Here is a 22,097-nt window from a genome sequence, read left to right as displayed (position 1 = left end):
GCAGATATTTAGGAGAAATCGTGTTTAAAATGGATAATACGATATATGCCTAGTGTCCTAAATCTATAATAAAATAATATTATCAAAGTGTAAATATTGAGATGAATAGTCATTTCTTTGTTTGGAAAATATGTAGATTTAGAACGTGTTTTGTGGTCAGAGGACATGATTTCCCCAGTGGGTGAGTGGAATGCCAGCAGAGCCCTCAGCATTACCAGGTTAATAAAAGGACCAGGAGGAGCTTCATTCTGACATGGTATCTTAGTTCTTTTTGCTACCTTCAGGAAAGTGTCCATTTCTGAATTGTTGACTCAAAATGCTTATTTGTCAAAAGAAGACTTTTTGGTTCTCCAATTAAAGATCAATATGTAAACTGACAATTTGTATAGTTTTTATATTCTTGCAGCTCCTTAGATACTGTTAATGATTCTGCTCTTTTTTTTTTTTTAAGTATTTCTTTTTTTTTAAAGTATGCTTTTTTTTTGGTGAGGAAGACTGGCCCTGAGCTAACGTCCATTGCCAGTCTTCCTCTTTGTTTTGCTTTTCTTTTCTCCCCAAAGCCCCAGTACATAGGTGTATATCCAGTTGAAGGTCATTGTAGTTCTTCTATGTGGGACACCACCACAGCATGGCTTGATGAGCAGTGTGTAGGTCCACATCCAGGATCCAAACCGGTGAACCCTGGGCTTAACGTGAACCTAAATACTCAGCCAGGGGACTGGCCCTTCTCCTCTTAATTTTAGTGAGTGTGCCAGTAATTCAGGAGTTAATTGCAAGGACTAGTTACCAAAAGTGAAATTTAAAACTTTGAATTCTTGAAACTCTTAGAATCAATTTACTAGGAATTTTAAAAGCAAGCTAGTTAATGAAGAAAATGACTTAAAATTTTGTTTTTAATTTAAAAATTTTCTTGGCAAAGTGATGATTTTTTTGTGGTTTCTTGTACATTGCTCCGAGGGCACCTCCATCACATTGAGGAAAAGGTTACTAAACTTTCATTAGTGTCTTTTATCTAAGTAAGATTGAGAGTTTTCACCCTATCTTTCACACCCAGTTCTTTATTTGATGCATGGCACTGGTAGTCTGACATTGCCTAAGGTTCAGATGTAAAACAGGCACAAAAGTGATAACTGTAAAGGCAGAGATAACACTTTTCAGAACACTATTTGAGGATAAAAATAATGCTAGCTGTGCTTTGCAAAATGTTCCCTGTGACTGTAGAACCTTGGTGTGGGTGTCATTTTGGTGTGGCCTGTGGAACTTAGAAGGTGAGGGGTATGCAGGCGTGTCCCAGAAGCGTGTTGAATGCTGCTGGATTGCTCTGCACCTCAGGGAACCCTGAAGGGTACCCGGAAGGCAGATGCTGTGTTTCCTGGTGAAAGAAGCTGTGCTGCTTCAGTGTGGGGCACTGTGCCATGAAGATTTAGAAAAGGAACTGAGCAGGAAGCATTTATCTTCCATTTAGGCCTCTGCTTTTTAACATATTTATCAGTGAGAAATTTAACATTGGCTATGCTGTTTTTCTGTTCTAGCTTCCAAAGGAATTGTCTTCAGAGACTTTTGACAAGACCATCTTAAGAGCCCTGAATCAGGGTTCACTGAAGAGGGAAGAACGGCGACACCCTGATCTCGAGCCCGTCCTAAGGTAACAGTTGACTGGTGCCATCGCAGCAACGTCATAGGCTAGATCACGGGCTGTCCCAAGGACTTAGAATGGAGTTTTAAGGGAGATCATAGAGGTTCTTTCTCTGCAGTACTTTTTTAAAAATTTTATTTGTAAAATATTTTTGTGGGGAAGATTCGCCCTGAGCTAATGTCTGTGCCAGTCTTCCTCTATTTTGTGTGTGGGTTGCCATCACAGCATGGACGCTGATGAGTGCTGTAGGTCCGCACCCGGGAACCACGCCTGGCCTGCCGAAGTGGAGCACACCAAATGTAACCACTAGGCCATGGGCCAGCCCCTCTGCAGTACTTTTTAAAATCGACTTTTAATCCATATGTTATTTAGGTCTAGACTTATAGTAAGAGACACCAAACTAATTTCTTTTATCATTGTACTCTTTAACTCTCTGACATCATAAAGAATTGCTTCTAAAATATGCAAGTATTCAGTGAAACTTATTTTCTCCATAAAATATTTATTGAAAGAGACCCTTGTCCAAGATCTCAACGATGGAGATGTTTTTTGTTTTAAGTTGTCAAGTAAGATTAGGCCAACGAGTGGGAAGGTGAAAGGAAACCACACTTCCTCAACGCCTGCTCTTCTGTACGGTGGTGGTTGAGGAACAGCAGTACTAGTTAAGTTACAGATGTGGTAGTTGAGGCACAGCGGTGGTGGTTGACATCCAGTGGTGGTGAAGTCGGGTCTTTGCCCTCGTGAGGTTGATGGGCTGGTGGAAAAGATGGGTTTAGTGAGATGAGCATTAAATATGCTGCCAGGGGCACACAAACCTTGTCTTGGGTTAGCTCCCAGAGCATCCTGTGCACCCATAGAGAGAGGAAGAGATGAAGATATAGGCAAGGGCGGATAATTAGTGGCACAAGGTCCTTGCACAGGCAGGATGGGTATGGATATGGGTGAATTTACTTATTTCATGACGGGAAGTTGAGAGATCTCTTGCCTAATGGCTTATGTTTTTTCTAAAGTAAGAGATTTGCTCGAGATGGGGTAGATTGGGGGTGCGGGATCAAATGTTTGCGAGTAGGAGGGATTTAAAATAGTCGTGTGAGGGTATGGAAAACAACATGATAAAGGAATCCTAGTAAGCTGGATGAGGTTTAGAGTCCAGTTGAGGCTGAAGATCAGTAAATTATAGTGGTACTGGTCTGTCCTATACTGGTCTTATCTTTCCAGCAGTTCAGGTCCACGTGTTAGGAAAGCAGAGGGTTGGATTTGTCCTGGATAACCAGTTTCTTTGATGTGGCAAAAGGACAGTGGGACAAGGGAATTTAGGAAGAAGTGTTAAGTTTTTAAAAATGATGGACAGTTAGGTTCATAGGGTGAAAATAGGATGAGTCTGATAGGGCAGAGTGAACTGCAGTTGGAGAGCGGGCGTCATGGGAGAAATCAAGTAATTAAGCAGAGAGAATCAAGTTGGAATTAGAGTGTGAAATGTTCTAGGTTAGAATTTTGAGATGAACGAATTCCTTGTAAGCTAGAGATTTGAATTGTGGTTTGGGAATTGTTGCACTCCCCGCTCTCAGAGGGCTTCCCTTTAGGAGAGATAAATTAAGGATTCATGGCCAAGGAAACAAATGCTGTTTTACTGGAAACTTGCAGTTATTAATAAGTAAAATAAGTAAAAGCACCGTGGGAGCATATACAGCTTAGAGTCAAGGCTTAAGTGAGACTTCTTCTTATCTGCCCTCTGAACCTAAGACAGCTCAATTTGGGAAGCCAACTTGCTGAGGCAGAGGGAACGAGAGCAGAGATGTGCATCATTTAATGTAGGGACCTCTTCTCCTAAGTGAGAGGCCCAGTGAGTGTGGTCGGGATGGGGTGGGGCTGGGAAGATGGACGAATGTTTGCTCCTCAATGGAGAGAAGGTGAAATCTGGGAGGGAGAGTGTTTTCATTGTATGACAAGGTCCAGGGTGTGACTATGGAAAGTAAATGGCTTAATAAGATAGGAGGTGGAGGAAGTCCCTGGGGAAAAAGACAGCCGGGCAAAGAGCCTGGAGTGTTCAGTGGTCACCCGTACCAATTTTGAAGTCCCACGACACAATGGAAGTCTTGGAGTAGAGAAGACAGTGAGGCCGGGAACAAAACTGAATATAAGCGTGGAAGAGTGACCTGCAGGTTGCCACGTGACTAGACTAGGTGAAATTGGAGGGTGGAGTGGCCGAATGGCAGGCTGACAGGAGTGCTTCCTCCCTCACAGCCCGCCCATGATAGGAGGGGACGTGAGCACCGTCCACCTGAGTGGGCTATGAGGAAAGCTGGATCCCAGGGACTAGCAAGATTTTAGTCAGAATAAGGGGGTATGGGCTCCGTTCATTGAAGAGCCTGAATATTTGGGGTGTCTCAGAGGGCATAGTGTGAGGGTTCAGAGAAAGAGGAGGAGAAATGGGAGGGGCTGGGTCTAGGAAGTGGTTACAGAGCACATTCCAGGGATGAGACCAGCTGAGAGGTTGGGTGATGATGATGAGGAAGAGTTGGTTGAGTTGCTGAGTCCCCTGTGAAACTCAGACTTCACTGGACATATGCATCCCTGGGGATCATGTTGAAGTACAGATTTTTACTCCATAGTACTGGGGTGGGCACAATTCTGAGATTCTAGTAGGCTGCAGGAGATGCTGGTGATGCACAGAGCACACGTGGAATAGCAGGCCGTAGAGAGTGGTGAGTGCTCAGACCATGCTTCTAGAAGTGGGTCAGGAGGGAGCTCTGCAGATGTGATACGGGGGGTGGGCATGTCTGTCAACATGAGCCTGGTGGTCTGCTCTGGCAGAGATAGCAAGGATGCCAGATGGCAGCCTCTGGGGTGTGGTAAGCAACAGAATGTGCATCTTTAGGGGCAAGTCGGCATGTGCTGTTACCCTGTCTGTGCCGGCTTCAGTGTGTGCTTTATCCCCAGCCAGACAGTCTTGCTTCTTGGCCTCAGATTCAAACCCAGGTCCTCACCTTGCTTGAGGTCACATGGCTGACCAGTAGTGAACTCAAAGTTTGACTGCCGTATTGCTCTGATTTAGAGTGATAAAATTATAATACAACCTTATTCAGTATGTTTCTATACAAAGTGCTCCATATAGAATCATTGAATTTTGGGTACTTTGGGGCTTTCATGATAAATCTAACAGAAGCTCTATATAGAACATTTGGGAAACATAGAAAAATAATAAAAAGACAATTACTCAGCTATTATTGACATTTTTATTTTGTCTTTTAGTTGTTTTTTGTTTTGCCTGTAATACTAGATATACAGTTTTATATCCTGTTTTTCCTCTCAAATTGTGAACATTTTTTATGTTTAATTTGTCAGAAGTGTTTTTGACTACACAATATATCCCATCTGGCTGTCTAGTCCTTTATTTCTCTGTTTTTAATTTTTCAGTTTTTGTTTTTTTCCCCTAAAGATAAAGCTTTGACCATTTTTGGGCTTAAAACATTTCCAAGATTTATGAATAATTAACTGAGGAGAGATTCTTTGAAATTGATTTACTGATTTAAAGAATATATGATTCTTTTTAAGGATCCCAGATATATGTTATCATTTTTCTCATGAAAAACTTTTGTGCATAGCAGCACACACTCCCAGTGTCTGAACTTGCCTGCTTACCACAGCTTGCTTAGCTTTCAGTATCATTAAAAAAAATATTTCCTGATTTGATGGGTGAACGATTATCTCATTGGCTTAATTTTCATTTCCATCATTAGTGAAATTCAGTATCTTTCTGTAAGTTTAGCCATTTATTTATTTTGTAAGATCATCTGTCCTTGACCAGTTTATCTTTATGGATCTTAGTGGAGTTTTTTTAGATTTTTAAATGAAATCTATATTAATAGAAAACTTATCTTTAGTAATATAGTATTTTTCAGTTAAGTAAGTTTTTTTCAGTGAAGTTTAAAATATTATGTTAAGCCTCTCAGTCTTTGATTCTGTGTTCCTGTGTATCTCTTTCATGATTAGAAAGTCATTCGCAGATTGTTTCGTGTTGGGTACATCTGGGTAGCCATCTGGGAAAAAAATTAGGCTGGAACTCTACGTCATTCCTTACATCAAAATTAACTCTACATGGCTCAAAGATTTAAATGCAAAAAAGAAATCATAGTTATAATGTGTTTATGAGAGATTTTTCTAAATATAATACAATACCTAGAAGCCATTAAAGAAAAGCATAAATTGAATACTCAAAAGTCAAATTTCTACATGATGTAAGAAAGAAAATACACATAAAGTGAAGACAGACCTCAAGTTCAGAAAAAAATACTTGCGATAACTTCTTTCTCAGTAAAATAAACTCTTAAAAGTCAGTAAGAGAATAAAAACTAGTAGTCCAAAGCAGGGAGAAAAATGGGAGCAGGTATGAGCAAATAGCACAGAGAAACTGGGATTTTAAGTGTCATTTAAACATGTGAAAGATGCTCATAATAAGAAATATAAATTAAAACCTTGAGATTTTTTAACCTGTTGAATATACAAGGATCAAAAAGTTCGGCAGGTACTCTCGGTGGCAAGGTGCATGAATTGGTAAAATTTCTATGGAAAGCTGTTTGGTACTATCAAAACTTAAGTGCAGATAACCTTTGAATAGTTCCACTTCTAGTAATTTATCCTACAGGCATATTCCCACTTTCATGTAAAGATGAAGGTTAAGGATGTTTACCGTCATATTTTTTGACTAGAAAAGACTAGAAACAGCTAGATGTCGATAGGGACTTAGTTAACTCATGGTATGTTCATTACTGGAATACTATGCCACTTTATTGAAAAAGAACGCTAGCAAAGGTACGCGAAATAGTGGTGGGGGGAGCGAGACGTGAACAGTTATCAGAATATCACTGTTTTAAAGAAAGGATATGTATGTGTTTGTGTGCGTAGAATATCTCTGAAAAAACGTGATGAAATAGTAGAGAGGCTTGTCTCCCGGGAAGAAGAGCCTGGGGAGTAGGAGTGAGACTGGCCACTTGGGAACTTCTAAGTTTGGGCCTTGCATATTCTTCACTTACTTTAAAGATTTAACTCACTCTCACTTTAGAAACACGATGTACTTTTTTGTGTGTGTGGTGGTTTTTGGTTTTTGTTTCCTTTAATCATTTTGGAATTCATTTTGTTATGCCAAATGAGGTCAGGATCTAAATTTATTTCTCTTTCCAAACAATGAATTAGTCCTTTCCTATATTTATTTCCTGTATGATTCTTTATCCTACAGTCCCAGGTATATTAACATGTTTTGGGATTTCTCATTTCATCAATCTGTCATTCTTCTTCTGGGATCACATTTTACTTATTTGAGCTTCATAGTTTATTAATAGCTGACAGATCTGGTTTTTCCTATTCCTGGTACTGTTTTTTTGTTTTTTTTTTTTAAAGATTTTATTTTTTCCTTTTTCTCCCCAAAGCCCCCCGGTACACAGTTGTGTATTCTTCGTTGTGGGTTCTTCTAGTTGTGGCATGTGGGACGCTGCCTCAGCGTGGTTTGCTGAGCAGTGCCATGTCCGCGCCCAGGATTCGAACTAACGAAACACTGGGCCGCCTGCTGCGGAGTGCGCGAACTTAACCACTCGGCCACGGGGCCAGCCCCTCCTGGTACTGTTTTTTAAGATACTCTTCCATGTTCTCAGATATTTATTCTTCAGCTTAGACAGTTACTTTAAAACTTGATGCATGTGTGCTCTAGGAGATATGCTGAACTGTGGTTCATCTTAGTAATACCAGTGCCTAGGTTCATTTTTAAAGAGTCGTTGCCAGCTCCTGTCCTCTTTTCCCTGTCCCTCCTGAACAGTTAAGTCATAAGCCATTCAGTGGCATAGAGCAAGCTAGGCAACAGCATCAGGTTTAGTGGGTGTGCCCTAATAGAGGGACATGAGTGGGGTGAGGAAGTCATTTGCTCTTGGGTGATGGTGGTGGGGGCCTGGCATAATGTTTCAGAGGGCATGCACATGACGGGTGGCCCAGCAGGGCATTGGAGCTTTGGTGGGGTCAGGAGGGCATCTGCGTGGGGCTTGGAAGGGAGCAACAGTGATAATGGGAGATAGATTACTACAGGGAGATTGACCTAATTACTAAATACATTTAGAATAGTGAGAACCAGGTCTCTATTGGAGAAGGGAGTTATAGTATGGAAAAGGAGAAATCCAGAATGAACTCTGGTTTTCTGATTGCAATTGAAAATACTGGTGCAAACTCATAACTTTCAGGATATATTTCTAGATAGAGAAATAAATATAGTCGTATGTGTGTACACATATATCTTTCCTGGCTCTATTCATTAAAAGGATCTGGAAGCAGCCACACTCCAGTAGCAACATGCATACCTGGTGTCCAGATCTTGACTTCTAATACCATTCTCCAGTAATCAGACCTAGGATCTCCTTGGAGGAAGAGCTGATTGCAGGTCTGGAGCAGGAAGAGTATAAGATGAGCCTGTTGTACCAGAAAGCAAAGAAGTCCCCAAAAATGATGCGACTTGGTCAAAAGGACACAGAAACTGGCTTGAAGGGGCTCTTGTGGTCAAACCTGGGGCAAATCAAACATTAAAATAAATAATCATAGTAACATTGAATAAAATTGGAAACCGTGAGTCAATATTGAAATAAATAATAAATGAATAAATTGAATGTTTGAGGAATAGTATAGTTACAGTATCAAAGCCCTTTCCCACAAAATAATGCTTATTAATTAGAAAGGGAGAGAGAGTAACTTTAGAGCCGAGAAGCCTGACAGATGCCACTTTACTCTGGTAAAGTGAACTCCATGAGTGACAGGTCAGTCAAAATCACCCACCACACAAGAGGCTGCAGCGAAAGAACCAGCCTCACTCCTGTGATATGCCTGCTATGAGTCTATAATTCTGAGAAACATGAGACAAACCCAAATTGTGACTGTTCCACAAAATACCTGGGCTGTCCTCTTAAAGCCATGAGAGTCGAGAGAGGGCTGAGAAGGTAGAGAGGAATGGCAGCTGGATTCAGTGAAGATTCTGAACTGAGTCTTTGTGATAAAAAGGACACTTTGGGGTCAAATGGCAAAACAGAATGGAGTCTGAGGATGAGGAGGTCGTAATTTATCAGTGTCAGTGTTCTGATGCTGGTTGTAGGAGAATGTCTTCATAGAAAATAGTAATGTCTTACCAGATGTTGGGGCATCAGATCAGCTATTTACGGTTCAGGAAAAAAAAAATCTTTTTACTGTATTTGCAAGTTTTCTGTAAGTTTGAGGTTTTCTAAAGGGAAAATATATCCGCAAGTGGTCACCTTCAGAATTTTGGCTTTGGCCAAGACCACAGTTAAGAGGTATGTGTCTGACTCCTTGTTACAGCTTTTAGGGTTCTCAGCAATGATCATGTTTTGTGTGTGTTTGTTTTAAGGTAGCCTTTTTACTATAAAGATGTAATTCAAGCTGTTTGTGAATAATGCAAAGGAAGGTGTTATGTAGAAAGTCCCTAATTTCCTTTTCTGCAAATCTAGTCACTAGAAGTAGCCTTGTTTAAAAATCACATGTAAGTTTTCAGAAATTTTCTGTGCATGCACACACCCAGAGTTTATAAATTAGTATTTCCTTTACCGTTCAAATTAAATTATCCTATACACACTTTTCTCCCACTTGCTCTTTTCATAAATATATTGGACATGGTAACACATTAGTACGTGTAAAAAGATTGCTGCTTTGTTCTTTCTTTGCTACATAATATTCCATTTTTAGCTGCACCTAAATAATTAAATTAACCAGTATATTTTTTGGCTATTTTGGTTGTTCCTAGATATTTTTAAACTGTCACCAATAATATTACAGTGAATGTCCACATGTATATATTTTTTAACACATTTGGATACATTTAGGTATAAGATAAATTCCTAGAATTGTAATTGTTTGGTCAAAAGTTATGCCTCTTTTAGTATGCAGTATTTCCAAATTACTTCTAAAGAGGTAGCAACTCTTTTGCCACGCCTCAGCAATCATAAAATACTCTCAATTTCTCGTCTTCGCCAGCCTCAAAAAGGAAGACTGTCTCATTTTAATTTGTATTTGAGTGGCCATTTGCACTTTCCATGAATGGCCTTTTCAGTCCTTTCCACTTTTTTATTGGTTTTACTGGTTTATAAGAGTTATTTGTTAGATTAAGGAAAGGAGCCCTGTTTGTCGTTATTTCTTGACCATAAAAATTAAATTTTTATGTAGTCAGTTTTGTCAGTCTTTTCTCTTATGGTTTCAGGGTTTTGTGTCCCTAGAAAGACTTTTTCTCTTCAAAAATTATATTAAAAATTTTTATTCTGATACTTCCCTTTTTAAAAAATCTTTGGTCCCGGGGCCGGCCTGGTGGTGCAGCGGTTAATTTCACACATTCCGCTTCTCAGTGGCCTGGGGTTCGCCGGTTTGGATCCCGGGTGTGGACATGGCACCGCTTAGCAAAAGCGATGCTGTGGTAGGCGTCCCACGTGTAAAGTAGAGGAAGATGGGCATGGATCTTAGCTCAGGGCCAGTCTTCCTCAGCAAAAACAGGAGGATTGGCAGCAGATGTTAGCTCAGGGCTAATATTCCTCCAAAAAATAAATAAATAATAATTAAAAAAAACATCTTTGGTCCATTTGTATGGCTAGCCCGTGGTCTCAGCACCGCTAATAGGATGTTAGGACACTCTTTCTCAGTTTGTGAATTTTAGATTATCATTTATCATTCATTCGTGTCACTTAAGAAATGCAGCAGTTATAAAGGAGAAGGGAAATGGAAGTGAGAAATAGGAAGTAAGTTCATAAGTGAAGTAGAGATTGGTTTGGTACGAGACACACTGAATTTCGTTCCAAACACCTTGTAAATTAGGAAAATGAAAATATGGCACTGAGGTGTACATTCGGGTTATGATTTAAAATGTAAGCCTGCTTTTCTTAGTCATTTAATTCATTAAGTAGTTTATGACCACTTTGATTTTGTAATATACGTGTAATTGCATCTTGCACTAAAGGACCGGGACTTTAATCTGTACGCTGATTTCAAGCCCATGCCTTTATCTCAGGTGTGGCTTAAATGCAGTGCTTGGTGTTCCCGAGTGGATAGGCAGTTGCTATTTGGAGTTGTAGGTGGTGTCTGAGCTATTTCTTGGGACTCCAGCCTTGAATTGAAGGTGTGCCTGTACTTTTGACCAGTTGTTTTGTAAATGTAAGTGGGCGGTAGGTCCAACCACTACCTTTGGATTTTAATCCCTAGCCTTAGGTAATGTGTTCAGATCTAGAAGTTTAGATTAGCTCCTTACATCATTTTTCTTCCATCTCTTCATTTCCGCCTTTAGTCTTCCTATTGAATTTACCTCCATGTTTTGAGTATCAAGAAGCAATTTTGCTTGATGTACAAGGCAACTTTGGCCCATAAGGGTCATCTCTTCGTATGGTATTTAATGATTCTGTAATTTATCTGAATGATAGGTCAGAAACCTTGGGGAGAAATTAAGAATTAAAATATTTAAATGATCATTTAAAGTAATTAATTTCAGAATTAATGGAGGGGGGATTTGTATGTTGAGCATGATGGCAGTTTAATTTACGAATACTATTTGAGTGTCATAACCTTGAAGAATTTGGTGGTATTCCCTATGAGCAAGTTGAAGCTGAAAGGCTAGATAACTTATTTAGGGTGATTCAGCTTTTGAGTGGTTGAGCTGGGTTCAGATCTATGAGTAAACTTTCCATTAGACTGTGCTGTAACTATGCATCTTTTTGCAGGGTCCCTTTTGTAGGGAGGACCTCCAGTTGAAATCTTTTAATTACATTAATAAAATATGGGGAAAGCTCGTTTTCAAAGATAACAGCTTAGAATCATACTATGATACACACTGAAAGGAATTGTCAGTTAGTTGTGCCTCAGGATGTAGTAAAACTTGTGAGTAACCCGACCGCAGCATTCCAAACTTGCCAGTCTCGTCGGGGAAGGTTCCTCCATGGTGTACCGCCAGATGATGAAAAGTAACACCTATGAAGAAGGGTAAAGACATCGCAGTTCTTTTTCTGAGTAGAACTGCGGCTGTTGGACCACTTGGGCAAAAGGCTGAAATAATACACTTTTTTTTGCCAGAATTGAAACCTTACCACTAGATTATATTAAATTAAAAATAAGACTGTTTGTTGTTTTCTTGCAAATAAGTTTTGTTGACGTTTATTCACTTCCTTCTATGGGAAATACATTAGAAAATATTCTTTTCCCTGGGAAAACAGTGTATTTTTTTTATAGCTGAATTAAACTGCCACTTAAGTTTGCTTTACAGTCTTAACTGAGACTCTTGTGGATTTATATTACATGAAATTAACAAATTTCTTTTCTTTTCCTATGCAGGCAGCTATTTTCAACTTCATCACAAGCTTTTCTACAGAGTCAGAAAGTACACAGCTTTTTTCAGTCCATATCATCAGACCCTCTACACAGCCTCAGTAAGCGTCCCTCTGCTTCTCTGTAGAAATCTGATGTTTTTCTTGCTTGGTTTTCTTGCTTTACCACGCCGTCTTGTATGGGGTTGTCATTTTAGTTAAAGCCAAGGAAGATTGACATACAATTAAGAAATATTTGTAGTTTTTAATGAGTTTTATGCTTCAGTTTTAGAGAAAATAATGTATAAAAGCTAATGTAACAAAACAGACTGATTCCAAGGCGAAGGCCAAGTATCTGTGAGACTCGTGGACACACTGGATCCTTACGTTCCTTGACAGAGCTGGGCGACGGCTCGTAAAGATGCTGCCTTTCCTCTCATGGGCCTTGTTCCCATAACGAACTTTCCAGCCTCCCAGGCTGGAAACCTCAGCCTTATTATATTACTCTTCTCACTTTTCCTCTTTGCATTCAGTCATTTAAAGGCTGAACCATGATAGACAAAGGGCAGCTTCCTTTTTACCCCTCCTTAGCAATCAGCTTGTTGTTTATTAGGCCTTTCTGTCATGCATAGACCATGCAAAGCCTCTTTTCTCAGATTCTGGTTTCTCACTGTACTTTGACCTGTCCCAGGATTATCTCAGAGATCAATTTGATGGTTAATTCTCTATTCAAAACCTTAAATGTTTGGTATGAAATTTAAGTCCTGTCAGGAGCATACTTGGGCCTCATTTCTCATCCCTCAGGCTCAGCATTCACTCAGGACACCCTGCCATTTCCTGTCCCAGTGTCTCAGCTCATTCTGTACCCATACTTAAATATCCTTCCTTTTGTCACAACCTGTTAAAATCACATCTGTGTAAGACTCAATTGGAACCTCACCTCTTTCATGAAGGTTTCTCAGTTTTGTATTATGTTCCTGTAGTTCAGTTTTGCTCTCACTGATCATAATCTGCCTTATGTTTAGTTGTATGCACAGCTATCTCAGCTGCCTTTTTTAGCAAATATTTTGCCAGTAACAAAATATGTATGCTTTAGGAGAATTTCTGCTAACTTTAAGTACAGCCACTATGGCAAACAGCTATGTATTTTTTTGTCTTTTAAATCCTTCTGCTTTCAACAAAGTTGTGTTTTCCTGTACCTAAAGGGGAAAGAAAATGCATATTTTCTCAAGTCAAGATGTGAGAAAAAGGGAAAAAAATATGATTGGATATTATGACATATAGGTTAACTTTTAAAGTTTCTCTAATTGTATATGTATATATGCCTTAAATGTTTTAAATGGCTAAGTAGCAATTAAAATTTATGACTCTTCATGAGTTGACTAAGACAAGATGAATAACTCCAGGGTTAAATTTATGTCTGAATAGTGGCAGTAGCTGTTTTTAAAGAGAATACTGATCATTCTAGAGCTGTATAGATTTAACAACCAGTCCTAACTGCTTGAACCAAGTGTAATTACTTTTTAATGAAGATCTATAAATAGCATCTCTTTAATTCTAAAAAGGCATTGAAGCACAAAGTTAAACTTCTCATTCAGATTAACAGACTGCTCAGGAAAACTCACCGAAGTAAGTAGTACATAAATGAATAATAGTAAACTCATCTTGAGAGTTTGGCAGTATTTAAATTAAGTGAGCAATGCCAAAAAGGCTGGTAGATTTTGTTTTAAGATATCAAATTGTTCTGAAATTAAAATAATATATTAAAGTACATGTTTTGAGATTGTAGAAAATCTGGTCAGGATAATGTTCACACGTGTCCAAGTTGTTTCAACAAAGAACACGTTGTCAAAGTTCATTTGCACTTACTGTTTTGAAAAAATGACAGCTCTACCTCTTTTCCCCCTGGGATAGAGAGCAACATTCACATATCCTGACAACTGAGAAAACAAATATTCAACTTCTAAATGACTTAAAATGTTGAACTCTGATTCTCACTGGTCTGTATTTTAATGGAGAAGTAATACAGTGCTATCAGAATGTGTCTGTGAGTCAGTGCTCGTCCACAAATTGCTTGTTACTGGTTTGCAATAGAGGAACAGAAACTGAGAATAGATGTGGAGAGACTTTTGTAGTGATTTGACATTGCCACAACATTATTATTGTATTTTACAAAGGTAACTGTTCACAACAGATTGGAAATTTAAGTAAGAAAAAAAACCTTACCACAGATGTTTGAGAAGCACCAATCTAAATCCGTCTCCTCATTTTGCACTTGAGCACATGGCACTGACAGATATGAAGAAATTTGTGCTAGTCCCCTGGTTCCTACAGGAAGAGCTGGCTCCATGATTCTGGGTCCCCAGTCTGAGTCCAGCTTTCAGTGCTGTGTCATCTTGCTTTCTTAAAGGTCCTAACTAGTGGAAGTGTTCTCTTTACCACTAACCCTCTACTCTCATCTGCCTTGGGGGGAAAGTAAGCTTTACGGTTGTTTTCTTTGTCTCTGTTGTAGTTTTCCTAGAAAGTTAATGGTGTTGAATACTTCTTGCAGGTAACTTACAATCCTCTCTGAAAACTTCTAAGATATTAGAACACTTAAAAGAAGACACTTCAGAAGCTTCAAGTCAAGAAGAAGGTAAATGTTGATTCACCAGAATAAATCATTCTGCCTGATAACTGGCACAGGGACAGGTAAACAGACCACTAGAGCAGATTAAGGAGCTGAGAAACAGACATATGGGAAGTTGGAATGTGATGGGTGGCATTACAAATAATTGGAGAGAAAACAGACTATTCAGTAAATGGTGTTGGCCAGCTCCCCAATCAAAAAAATATTATATAATTAGATCTTTCTTACATCATGGACAAAAATTTCAAGTGAATTACAACTTACATGTAATAAAACTTAATGTAATATATAAACTGTAAAATTTAAACTTCTAAATGTTAATAATCCGGGAAGATAAGTCCTTCTTGACAAGGCAAAGCGTGACCATGGTGGAGATCTTGCCAATCTAAATTAGAACTTACATGTGACAAGAAACCAGACAATTAGAAGACATTTGCAGGATATTTACAGATAAGTACTATATTCAAACGATAGAAAGATTCTCCTAAAAATCAATGAGAAAATCAGTCTGATGGTAATATGGGCAAAAGGTAGGTAGTTCATAAAAGAAGAAACTTGAATGGCCTTTAAACATGTTCAGCTTCACAAGTAATCCAGAGAATGCATATTAAAAACAATGAGGTTTTATTTCACACTCCTCAGATTGGCAAAACATTTTCAAGGATATGAAGTGATGGGAACTCTCATCCACTGCTGATGGGAGTATAAATTGGTACAACTATTATGGACAGAAATTGGACACTGTGGTGAATTGGAGGTGACGAATTTTAAGCCGCTGCCCAGCAGTTCTGCTTCTATGAAAATCATCATCAGTGTGCTCAGGGATCAGGTGCTCTTGGCAGCATTCTGTGAAATAGCAAATACCTGGGTATTTTACCTGAATGTTTTAAATGTTAATAAAGTTATAAGTAAATTGTGGCATAGTCGTGTTGGGTGGCAGTTAAAATGAAAGATATTTATCGTATATTCAAACATGCAGCACCAAGGTAGTTAAAATAAAAACATGCACTAGAATATTTTGAGTAATTAACCTCTGTAAAGGGAAGGAGTTGAATGGAATGGAGGAAGGCTGTCACTTGTTTCTGTGATAAATTGTGTTTCTTAAAAAAAAGGAGGCAAATATAGTGATATCTGAGAGGTGGATACGTTGGTGTTGGTTATAGTAATAGATATGTGTTTTTTGAATATTTGAGACACTCTGTTTTTTCACTGGTTAAAAAAAGAGCCCAAAATGAAATGTTATAGTTTGTGGTGGCATGCTTATATTAGACTTTCATAGTTTTGGGCAAAATCAATTTGCTATTAGGTGGAACACATTTGAGAGAATATTTCCTTAAATATTAAGGAAATTCAGTCTTTTATTGTATCCCTGAAAAATTGCTTCTTTAAGGAATTTTCTGTATTGAAAAATGCTTAGAAGTGGTCTACACGGTCTGTCGACACTGTCATAGTGACATAAATTAGTAGCATCATTCTTTTGGATTTTTCCAGAAGCATTTTGTATAATAAATTGTTTTTCTCTCTACTCTAGATGTGTTACAACACACCATAATCCACAAGAAACATACTGGGAAAAGTCCCATTGTAAGGTAGGTATCTAATTCCTAAAACATAAATGTCTTTGTGTATTTTTAAATCACTGTCACATTTAATTTAATTACTGATATATTTGACTATAATCCTATCATTTTACTATTTATTTATTCCTTGTCGCACTTTTCCTGTGTTTCCTTTTCACTCGTTTCTTTTGTTTGGGTGGTTTTTCATTATTTTTCTCTTCAGTTCGGCTTGATAGTTATACATTGTTTCTTGACTCTTCTAGTGGTTTCCTTAGAGATTATATTACACATCTTCAATTTATGAAGTTCTGATATTGATTGTTCCACTTCTTAAACCATGTGAGGACTGTCAATTGCTGTAATTTCATTTATCTCCTCCTGACTTATAGACTGTAGCTGTTGTGTTTTAATTCTCTGTGTATTTCAAACCTTTTTTCACTAATCGTTTAGGTTTTATCATTCTATTGCTCTTCATTCCCTCCGGTGTTTATAAGCATCCACCTATGATCATTTCCTTTAACTGAAGAATACTTCCTGTAGTCGTATCTGCCAATGATGAATTCATTTTTTTATCTAAAAAAATGTTAATTTGCCTTCACTTTTTAAAGATATTTTTGCTGGGTATGGAATTCTAGGTTGGCAGTTATTTTCTGTTAGCACTTTGAAACTATAGTTTCATCGTCTTCTGCTCTAATGCCTTTGCTCTCTTGTATCATCTCCTGTCAGCCCGCCTTTGATATCTGCTGCAAATCACATAAAATTTGTGTGATTGCTGGCACTTCTCATGTTAGTGCTGTCCTACTGCAAGCGTATGCCAGAACCCTTTCCACCTTCTGCCTGAGGGCCCTTACTCATTCTCTAGGGCATGCTTGGCCCTTGAACAAGCACAGTCCAGAAGTGCAAGAGATTTAATTTGCCTGGAGTCAGCTCTCAACTGGTGGAGGAGCTCCAGCTTCCTGTCCACTGGGTAGATAATTCTGGAAGGTCTCTGCTGATTTGAGCCTCTCTTGCTTGTAGTGGCAGCCTCATTAAGGGACCCCCACATTCGTTTGTCCTTTCCTGTTCCAGTCTCCCCACTCCTTGCTCCTGCTTCCTGGGATCACCTCCCAAATCAACTGTGTCATCCCAGATTCTGCTTTTAGGGGGAACTCAAACTTAAGACAGCTGGCATCCATTGTTTCAATCTTACCATTGCTCTTTTGAAGTTAATGTGCCGTTCCCTCTGATTGCTTTTTAAGATTTTTCTCCTTGTCTCGTTTTCAGCAGTTTTCCTGTGATATGTTTGTAGCTTTCTTTGAATGTATTCTGCTTTTTGAGTCTGAAGCTTGATACCTTTTCATTTCAAAGAAGTCTTAAGTTATCATCTGTTCAGATATCGCTTCTGCCCTATTCTCTCGCTTCCTCTGCTGAGACTCCTGAGTACTTATATTGTTAGAGTTTTCACCATGTCCCACATGTCTCTTAAATTTTTTTGCATATTCTATGTTTTTTTTCCTCTTGGTGCGCCAATCTGACGATTTTCTTCTGACCAAATTTCCTCCTCACTGATCTTTTTCATCTGTTTTCCATCCATTGAGTTCTTAATTTTAGTTTATTTTCCAATTCTAGAATTTACATTTGGTTCTTTTTTTATATTTTCCAGTCCTCTTCCCAAATTCTCAATCTTGTAGTGAGTGACCCTCTTAAGCACTGTTATTTTTTAAAGTCCATGTCCTGTAACTTCACCTTCTGGATTCTCTTTGGGTCTGTGTCTGTTGTCTGTTTCTTTTGGTTTTCAGTCACATTATCCTGTCTCTTCACCTACCTGAGATAGACTCAGTACTTAGCAACTCTTTCAAGATCAAGGTGATACCCCTACTGTATATGGTACAATGTGACCATAGCATGGAGTATACACTTGATCTTAGCCAAAAGGCCGAGAAGTGATCATAGCATGGAGTCTGAAGACAGAATGTGCATTTGTTATTAATCTCCTGAGAGACAGGTATTAATAAATAGATATGATAGCTGTGTACTGGTTTATTCTCATAGTATTCTTTTTTTTCCTTAGAGCTATCACTAGGCATTATACAAAAAAACTAATGTACTGAAGAAAGGGTTACTATAATTTCTTCACTATGTGGTACAGTAGGTTAGATTATTGAGGACAAATTTTCGTACTTATATAAACTTTTCTTTTGATAGCACTACTGGTACGAGTTGTTCTCCATTGGATGGGCTCACCATGCAATATCCTGAGCAGAATGGAGTCATGGACTGGAGGAAGCAGAGCTGCGCTGCCGTCCAGCACCCGGAGCACTGTGTGGCTGTGGCTGACCAGGTACCTGGGGTTTTGTTCGTCTTCCTGCCGTGTGGTTGAAGTGCTGCTGCTCTGTGAGCATCGACTTTTGTAAGCATTATGATGTCAGATAGGGTAGCTGGTAAGAAGAAATGAAAGAATGTGTAAGTGTTAGACTTTAAACTCAGTTGTTATATATGATCTCAGCTCTTCTGAGACCTGAAAAAATACGTTTAGATTACTTTTATGCTCAGAAACTTACTATGTTTTAATATGAGGCCTAAAATGTTGATTCTAACCAGGGATACATTAAATTGTTATACTAAATGTTTTGCTTTTGAAATAATTATTTATATTTCAATCATTGTCTTGCTATTGGTGATGTGAGTTTTGAAGGTGACCTTCTGTCATGAATAGTTGGGCCAATTTACTGGCACTCCTGAATGTAATTAGGAGGTATTTGCTTTCTTAGAAGTTGGTGTGATCAGAGAGCACAGTGCTCTAAGTGTGTTCAGGTTATATGGCATGACAGACACCGGGGGAGTACATGCTGGTGCAGCTGCGGAGAAAACCTTCTGTCTAAAAAATGGATTTGTTCACCTGATTTTTATTTCTGGCCCACACTCTGATCCAGATGTTAACCTTTACTGCAGCGTGTTTTGATGAACAAAAGCATTGAAGCATATTCTAAGAAATTGTGTGTTATCTTAGTCATACTTACTTAATGGCCTGTTTTCAGTCTATCTGATTATATTTTCTCTCTCTCCTTCAATGTCTACACCTTTTCTTCTTAGAGTTACACAAGTGTGTATTGCACTGTTACCAACCTGAACTTGAAGAGGATACTAGCAAACCTGTAATGCCAGTTACATGATTGCATCTGATTTTGTGGTCAGAAGAAAGAATGCAGGCCCATTTTTAAAGCAAAATACAAAATAGATATTTTTCTTATGATTAATATTAAGTATTTGTCAGGAATTTGCAAATTTTAGTGGTTCAGGTAGATAACTTCAAAAAATAGGTTGGAAATAAAAATTTGTGAGAATATACAACTAGGAATGTGTCATTTTAATGTGTGATATCAGAATAAGAGGATACCTGTATGCCTGTGGTTCAGCTTTGTCTGTTTTCTTTTGATTCCACTAGCAGTCAACTGAAAAACGAAGCTTATCTTCAATAAATAAGAAGAAAGGAAAGCCACAAATAGAAAAGTAGGTTCAATTTAATGTTGCCAGTAATAGAAATTTGTAAGAAAAGATAACATGAAGCATTTGATTATGGGCATGTTTAGTTTGTGTAGTATAAATAGTCTTTTCCTATTAGTTTTCTTCATATTTTTACTTTAGAGCTTTATTCTTTCAGTTCAAAATAAGCAACATATATAGGTGATGAAAGTAAAGCTATTGTCAAATACTCAGTTTGGAGGGGCAAAACTTTCAGAACTGTACACTAAAATGTGAATCTTGCATTTTGATTATACTTTACTAAAAAAATTTATAGAAAAATTATGAAGGGAATTTTAGTTATATTGTACTTAATATGTTCTCTAGAAAACCTTATAAAAAATGTTGGTAACATGTATACTTTTGGTTTAGGGAGAAAATTAAGAAAACTGACAACAGATTGAGTAGTAGAATAAATGGGATTAGACTCCCCACTCCTCAGCATGCCCATGGCGGTTCTGTAAAAGGTAAGAAAGGTTTCCTTTCAAATGCTCATCACTTAAATATATTCAGCATGATAGCTATTATAGTGGGTATTGAGCTGTTGTGTCAAATCCTGATATTATACTTTTGTCCTCCATTGCTGTGAATAGCAATTTCTGAGTTAAACAGTTCTGAAGTATTAATGAAGTTAATGGAGGAAATAGAATTTAGCCGTGGAAGGTAGACATTTCCTTGGACAGTTACGCTTACCCACACCCACCTTTTCCTTCCTCTGGCAGCAGCAGTCTCCTCACTGATTTCCTTCCAAAGCCAGACCCTACTCCAGAGCACAGGTCTAGAGGACCTGGAGGAGCTTTTCCACGCTCATGGAAGCCTATACCTATTCTTGTGTAAAGGCATTTTTTAGAATCTTCTTGACTTTTTTGTGTTTTAATGACTGATCTTTGTGGAATTTTATGAGGCTTTAAAGGAATTCAGACACCCAGATTTTTGTTGCACTAGATTTGTGTGGTTTCCATCTACCCATCATTGTTTTAAGGTCCCTTTATTTTTTGGTGAAAGATTTTGTGTTCGTTTGACTGAGAATTGTTCCTTCTGCTGGTTCATTGATAACTTTTATGTTATGTTTACCTTTACTATTAATAGTAAAGATAAAAAAAGAATAAAAGCCCACAGACCTCTAGGGGAATGTTTTATCCATGTGCGTACCTAACACATTTGTTGACTGGATTGATCCCACAAATAAGGATTTTTTTTAATTTAAACTTTATTCAAATATTAGTACATTCAGTTGTGATGCAACATACCCGGAATATATTTTTTTAATGGAGTGTGTTTTTAAACTGTGTATTTGTTTAGAGAAATTGAATATTGACTGTGAAATCATCTGGCCCACTCATTGAATCAGCTGAGCTGTCTTTAGGGGAAAAAATGACGTGGAAAAAACTGATATTCTTTGAGTATATTTTACTGTCTTTGAGGTTTTCCTGTGGTGATGACCGCCAAAAGAAGGAGGAAAAAGCTAAAATAGGAAGATAAAAGCTCTCTGTTGTAGATGATTGAAACTAGCTTCCACCAGGTCTCCCTGTCTCTGTTCTTTTCTCCTTCTCGTTCACTTCCTACACCGCCACCTCATTTGTCTTCTAAAGCACATGCTGAATTAGGTCATTCTCGTGTTAAAATTCCTGTCAAATAGATACCACTCTCACAAGATCACTCTGTCTCTTGTCTCTCACATAATTTGGGATCTATTGCTCACCAAATAAATTTACAACAGTTCTTTCCCTTTTACCTTCATATTTTCAGAGGAGAAGTGCATGGAGTTTGATCTCAGACAGGAGTGGGTTTGAATCTCGTGCTCTACCAGTTTCTTAGATACGTGGCCTGTCTAAAGCCTTAGTTTCTCATTTGTAAGACAGGAATAATACGTATCTCACCAGATTGTAAGAATTATGTGGGGTAACGTATGAAAAGCGCTTGGCTGGTCCTGAGCCCATAGGTGTTCAGTAAGTTAGAAGAAAACATACTCTGTGTAGGTTATTAAGAACTTTTTAGTAACATCTCAAGCACCAATTCTTTTATCTCTCTATTTTCAAATATTATGAAAGTACAACCTCAGGATTTTTGATTAAGGTAAACCTTGTTCAGTCTATTTTCTCCTCTATCTGTATCACCAGTTTATATTTATAGAGTATGGCTATAAATAAAATGTACGTTGTACAACTTGTTTTGTTCATGTCGTGTCAAATGTAGCTCAACTGTTTTCCAACTTCAACTTAAAAAAAAAAACCCTTTATTAATTTCCCTTTAAAATATATTTGAAGGAATTAGAATTAGCTTTAAGCATTCAGTAAACTCAACATATATTTGAGAATTTTTTTAATGGAATAATCGTACATATCATAAAATACAGATACTATATTGAAGCTGAAAATATTGGATCCTCTGATTCATAGGTTGTCTGGATCTTTAACTCATTCTAGTTTAAGATAAGTATTATTTATTTTTAA

The 22,097-nt window shown here is 38.0% G+C and overlaps 1 protein-coding gene across 5 annotated transcripts in view; it reads left to right on the top strand.

Annotated features, from left to right (window-relative positions):
• ZCCHC2 (zinc finger CCHC-type containing 2) overlaps nt 1-22,097 on the top strand; it is a 58,513-nt gene that overhangs the window by 20,860 nt on the left and 15,556 nt on the right. For all 5 annotated transcript variants that reach the window (XR_011504373.1, XR_011504375.1, XR_011504372.1 and 2 more), the window contains exons 5-11: nt 1,533-1,645; nt 11,984-12,078; nt 14,507-14,590; nt 16,116-16,173; nt 18,328-18,463; nt 19,568-19,632; nt 20,017-20,111. Coding sequence is in view for 1 of the 5 variants with exons in the window: in XM_070512900.1 (XP_070369001.1) it covers nt 1,533-1,645; nt 11,984-12,078; nt 14,507-14,590; nt 16,116-16,173; nt 18,328-18,463; nt 19,568-19,632; nt 20,017-20,111 (646 nt within the window). In the remaining 4 variants the exon portion in view is untranslated. The remainder of the gene's footprint in view (nt 1-1,532; nt 1,646-11,983; nt 12,079-14,506; nt 14,591-16,115; nt 16,174-18,327; nt 18,464-19,567; nt 19,633-20,016; nt 20,112-22,097) is intronic.

This window comes from Equus asinus, chromosome 7 (genome assembly GCF_041296235.1).
Source record: "Equus asinus isolate D_3611 breed Donkey chromosome 7, EquAss-T2T_v2, whole genome shotgun sequence".
Taxonomy (NCBI): domain Eukaryota; kingdom Metazoa; phylum Chordata; class Mammalia; order Perissodactyla; family Equidae; genus Equus; species Equus asinus.
Note: the sequence above shows the minus strand (reverse complement) of the source record. Positions and strands in the feature narration are given on the sequence as shown.